The 5961-nt window shown below is 40.5% G+C and overlaps 1 protein-coding gene across 2 annotated transcripts in view; it reads left to right on the top strand.

Annotated features, from left to right (window-relative positions):
- Positions 1–4564: 4564 nt before the first annotated feature.
- LOC106890529 (zinc finger and BTB domain-containing protein 8A-like) overlaps positions 4565–5961 on the top strand; it is a 5324-nt gene continuing 3927 nt past the window's right edge. Inside the window, exons 1-2 of one of the 2 annotated variants that reach the window (XM_014946422.1) lie at positions 4565–5468; positions 5568–5701. In XM_014946422.1, the coding sequence (XP_014801908.1) occupies positions 5389–5468; positions 5568–5701 (214 nt within the window). In that variant the 5' untranslated portion in view covers positions 4565–5388. The remainder of the gene's footprint in view (positions 5469–5567; positions 5702–5961) is intronic. The other variant, XM_014946425.1, reaches the window with a different exon arrangement.

The following is a 5961-nucleotide window of genomic DNA, read 5'->3' as shown; positions in this document are numbered from 1 at the left end:
ACAGAGACACACTGGTTTCTCCTGAACAGGTCCAGCCTTGCATGTATTTATGGACATGCCGTTGAATCCATTCGGAGTTTTGTTATCAGAATACCCAGACGTGGCTTCATTAGAAATAATCCATCCTTAAATGGAAAAATAGATGAACAAGAAAACTGAAGTATGACATCAATAACTTTTTATAGTAGACAATGGGTCACTTCTCAAAACCTCTTTCAAGTGAGTGAGGTCTAAATGCTTTTTGGTTTTTTTTTTTTTTTTAAAAAAAAAAAAAAAAAAATGGATATTAATGTGGCTGATTACAGAATGATCCAACAATGTAATGCAGTCATGAGAAGGATATGGTTGTCTTATATTTTAGCTGACATTACAGATATAGTACTACCAGTGAGTAAGGAACTAGCAAGCTATTTGAAGTACTCTGTACGTGTTTTTTTTTTTTTTTTTTAAAAAAAAAAAAAAGAAAAGTCACACAGTGCTGTAAATTGCCCACCTTTTACACTTGTACAGATGTGGCTTTTATAAGTAATATCATCTGGCAATGAACAAAGTATAAATACCCCAACACCAGAATAATAAAGAAAACCTCTCTTCAGTATTGAAGTATTGAGAAAGGAAGATAATCTTCCCTGAAATTTCATGAAGTCTTCATATTATAATAAGGAAAAAAGGCAGCTAATTAAGAAAAAGTATATACAGATGTTCTAGCACATTTGTCTGGAAAAGCACTTTGTTGTAAAATTTATTAGAATAAGGAGAATCTTTAGTAGATCATTCATTCAAGACCTATTTCTTTACAAGAAAATAAACCCATGAATGCTAGTCCTAGTCAACACATCAGAGATAAAATGATTACAAATATGGATCATTAATTGATGCCAGTAGATGTTTTGTTCATTCTGAAAATTGGGAGCTCAGGCTGGGCTATGTTTTAATAAGCTCTAGTAAAATACTCTCTTTTTATTTTTCTTTTTAAACCTCTCAAAAGTGCCAGACTGACGTGACTGGCAGCCCTGAATCCGCAGCATTGTCAATGGCAGTGCCAGCTTCTCCACACCAACGTGAAGGAAACAAATCCTTACGACGTTCCTTAAGCTGTTGTTTTCTCTCTTTGTTCCCCGTTTTATTTGCCAGTAGCAGTGGCAGAACGATTTGTACAGTATATATATTATATCATTAGAAATGGAACTGATGAGATTTTCCATCTGAAACCATTGACTTCCTCTTGTTTGTATTGACCTGTACTCAATTTAAACTAATGAGTTTTATGATTGAGTCATTATCAATTTATATATTCCCAAAGTCATTTGGTCACCAAGAGAACATAACTTTAACCTTTTTCAGTCTGTACTATACGCCAACGAGAACAAGATGTAGTGGAAGGTCTAGACAGCCTATCTGTGTAATTTTACCTACAATTAGACTACAAGAGATGAGATGACTAATGGCAAAGTTTACTTCTATAACAGAACAAGCCACTTTGTTTTGTTACTTAGTGAGTTTATCTTAACCAGTGCTGCAAACAGGAGGGGCAGAACTCTGCTCCTGGGGTGCTTTTACTCTGCATTTTCTTGGACAGACCTGAGTATTAATACAGCCTTCATCCTGGGATCATTGAACTCAATGGCTATAGGCTTAGAAAACTTTTTTTTTTTCTTTTTTATGACTTCGTAAGCATGTTTGGCTGAAACCCGGGATTAATTACAGAAAAATCCCATATATATACTATATAATCTCTTTCCCAGGGACAGCTAAAAAGTCACTATTTTATTTTTATTTGTGTAAAAACTGTATAGCCTTATTAGTATCATCGTTAGCAGAGAGTGCAGCGTTTTCCTTGCAGGCTGCAGATGGCCAGCCTACGGGTCTCTTACGTGGCAGCTCCAGCGCTTCCTACTAAGTTCACAGCGTAACATGAAGTGTCCTTCCCCTCAGATGTGCGGGGCTGTCAGGAAGCAGCCTCCCTGTGTGTTCTAACATAAGTGGTATTTTATTACTCCTACAAAAATTATTGTCTATTGGCCTCGACCTGGGGAGGGGGACGGAAGCAGGGGGACTTAGAAAACTTTCTCATGACCCATATAAAACCGTGTTTTCCAAACAAGACTTACACTTGCCTGGATTTTATGTTACACTTTGGTCAGCAGTCCCCAAAACGGACTTGATGTGAAAACAGCTGGTTCATTTCTTGGAGGTTTTTACTCCTAAAATGCGTATTATTAAATGGCTAAGAAATATTCCTGAGCAACCTTAACTAAATCAACTATAGAACAAAGAAATACAGAAAAGAATATGGAATGACTTCGATCAAATTTCAAGAGAAAATGCTTGCTGAAATCAAATTTAATAGATTTTTCCATTTCCCTTTACATTAAACCGTATGCACAATAAATTGTAGGTATGAGTGCCTGCTGTCCCAGAATCCAGAGTGGCTGGGATTAGTCTGTGTGTGTGTGTGTTTGGGGATGGATTAAGGGGAGGGGAAATAAAGTGTCACTCTAGGCCTGAAATCTTAACTGCCAGCTGTAAAGGTGAGACTATGAAGTGTTTCTGTTCACTTGGGGATGTTTTTGGAAGCAAAGGGATTTTGGGATCAATACTCAATCTAATTAGATACTGTAAAACTAAGAATACTGAGGACCAGATGCTTCAGAAAAAGATGTGAAGTGGTATAATGAGAAAATGGAACAATCTTTCCTTATGAAGACATTTACTCTTTAAATATAGGCAGATTAATTGTTGATTTGCCTGGCAAACAAGGGTTTTCACTGTTTTTATGCGTTATTATTATCCTCAGTAGCATAACTAGATATCTGTAGTCATTTTAAAATTACCTTATTAAGCTTGGAGTTTTAGTTCAAGACTGCAATTCCCACAGATCAATTATGTTTTGTATTTTAAAAATGTTACCATTTTTACATTTGTTGCCTTAATTTCAGTTGTTGTTCCTTATTTTTGTATTGCAAGACAAGATAAATGTTAAGTGCCTTATATTTTCGATGTCGTTCATTTTACATAGCCAGTCATGTATTTTGCTTGTTTTTCTCTAAATGAAATCTGATTTGTTTTCTTTTCATCTTGCATTGCCTCTGATACCTGTCTTCTTCATCCTGTTGGGATCACACACCGCTCATTAGCAGAAGTAACATTTTTGTGCTTTTCAAGGAGGAAAGCAAAGACCATATAGGGTTGTTCCCACAGAATTTAATTTACTTAACAATAACTGATTTGAATATGTTGCTTTTCGAACTTTGCCAAGTCACGATTAGGACACAAGTATTTTATCTTTAAATGCTTGAGACAGCTGTATAGAACTGCACTGAATTCTGCTAGTATTGATCCATTCAGATTGTTTCTGTCTGTTTCTGCACATCCAGACATCTGGATGTGCACATTTCTACCTGCCACATAAAACCATGAGTTTTGTGATATTTGCTTAGTTTTTCTCTGTCATGTCATACCCAAATTTTTCTTTTTGTTTTCCATTTCCATTTGTTTCCATTTTGTTTTCCAAACTTCTGTACTTCCTATCCCCAAAAAATGACACTAGTCCTTATCTTAAAGGTTCAGCTTTTGGTTGTTGTTTTTTCTTTCCCCAAATGAATAATTAAACAAAAAGCAGACCCCAAAAAACCTCAGAATTAACCTCCTTCTCCAACCTTTTGGTATGTATTCTATTCCAGTTCTTAAGAATGGGCATAAAAAAACCAAAAATATTGACTTAGTGTGAACTTTGAAAATATCTGTAAGCCCGCAGATCTCTAGCACAGGACTGACGCTGACTGCTACATGTATGATCATTCCTTTACTCCTGGTTCTTCAGAAGAAATACTCCATCCTCCAGGACACTGGGATCCCTCTCAATTTTTCAATGATAAAATCTGTTGGATATAAAATTATGGAATACTACATTTCTTCCCTGAAGCATCTGGTCACTGTGAGAGGCTATCCCATTGCCTAGCCATGCCAATGTCTACCTCTCTTGTATTTTGGTCTCCAGTCTGCAGAAATACTTGGCTTTGAACTTCAGATAGCCTACACAGGGGCTAACAGCACTATCTTCAGCCCCATTTATTATTTAAATGGACCTTGATTTAGCTGAAAAAATGCCTGACCTACCATCTGGCTACAGCTGAGTCAATGAGTGCCCAGATCCCAGGATCCCCCTCTGACAATCATTAGCATCTGTCAGCATAACAGCAATGCCATATAGTTGAATGTTTATCTAAAACCTTAACTGCTGAGGGTGAGCAGAGTCGAGATTTGCATTGAGGATTACAGCTAAACTAAACTGGTTTAGTTGAATTTATCCTAAAAATAGAGACTTTAAAAATTATATTTTAATCAAAGCCTTGAGGCTAAAGAGAGTAGCAGCAGTCAGACTGGAATAAGCACATGTGTTGAGGGTTTATTTAATGAGTTTACAAATTCATAAGGAACTACTTCAGTGAGCTGCTGAAGTAGTGTGATCTGGTCAAGCTGGCACTGGGGATTTCTAACCATTTGCAAGGTATACTGATGTAAATTATGATCCCAAAATGGTCCAAATAGTTAATTCTGTATTGCTTTTATTGTTTCTACACAAACAAGCACAGCAGAATTTTCATAGTTCAATATTCTAGTACAGGCATTCCAACACATTCCAACAATCACGTCTTGATTGTTTTGGAACATCTCAGGAAAGCCATAAGTCAATTAGAAGGTTACTATTAGTTGGAAGGCGACTTGTATGGGAATGAAATAGAAGAAAATTTCTCTAATTCTGGCCCAAAGGTTGAATTTTGAAGAAAAGGATCTTATAATGATCCAGTCCTTGCCTCCAGACTTTCAGTGTACTTTTCCCATCAGGTATAAATCTGTACCAGCAGTCTGTATGGCTGTTGAGTGATGGGTATAATTTTAAGTTCTCCACAACACTCTGACTTGACAATTTTTACTGTGCAAATGGGAACTGTTCTTTTACCATGATCTGATGTACCAGATGACCCACAGAATTTCTTTCTCAAAATCATTCAATGATCTTGAGGAACAAGACTGAATGTGTCTCATCTTCTGACAGGCAGAAGACTGAAAGTGTCTTGTCTTCTAATGGGCGTCCTGATTTGATTTTCTTTTCCCACAGAGAAGGGGGAAAAAAAGGACAATCTGTCGTGTGGCACTCCCACTTGCAGTACTTTGGTTTAAGATTATCTACACTGTTTGAATACAAAACTTCCCCATTACAAAAGAATACCGCTATATTAAGTAACGTAATATATCCTGTGCCACAGAGTTACAAATATTTCCCATTCAGGTGGGAAATACTCCTTGCATATACAGAGATCTCTCTCCTGCCGTTAACAATAGCGGTGCATTGTCTGCGGTACGGCAGTGGGCCTCCCGGGCAGCATGTGGGTGTGGGAAGAGGCGAGCAGCCCCGTCCGCAGGGCGATGAGGCGGAGGAAGCCGCTGGGCTGCGCCTGCAATCGGTGCGTTGCCCCTTTAATTGTGTCCCCAGCCCTCGGGCGTCTCTGTCCAACGCCCACGTCAGCAAATACCTTTTGTTTCTCTCACGTTCGGGCTTCCAGGGCTCGGGGCTGCGGGACCCGCGCGTCGCCTTCAGCCAGCGCCAGCCCCGACGCGGGGCCGGGGACCCCGCATCCACCGCCCGCTCCGCTCCGCTCCTCTCGGCTCGGCGGCAGCCGCCCGCAGGACCCAGCCGGTGAGCGGGGGTTGTGCTGTACATCGCTAACTCGGACCGGGCGTCGGGGCTGGAGGCGGCTGCGAGCGGGCTGCTGCGCGGACGTCCCCCGGGCTCCGCAGTCCCCGGGAGCGGCGGGGGCCGTGCGCGGCGGCCCGGCGGCAGCTGCCCCTGGGAGCCGGGGGTTCCTGGGGCTGCACAGCGTCCTCCGCGGGCGCCATTTGCAGCCCCGGGCGCGGCAACAAAGGGCTGCGCGGCGAGAGGGGCCGGGGCCGGGGCGC

The sequence above is a fragment of the Calidris pugnax genome, unplaced genomic scaffold, assembly GCF_001431845.1.
Source record: "Calidris pugnax isolate Ruff unplaced genomic scaffold, ASM143184v1 scaffold113, whole genome shotgun sequence".
NCBI lineage: Eukaryota > Metazoa > Chordata > Aves > Charadriiformes > Scolopacidae > Calidris > Calidris pugnax.
Note: the sequence above shows the minus strand (reverse complement) of the source record. Positions and strands in the feature narration are given on the sequence as shown.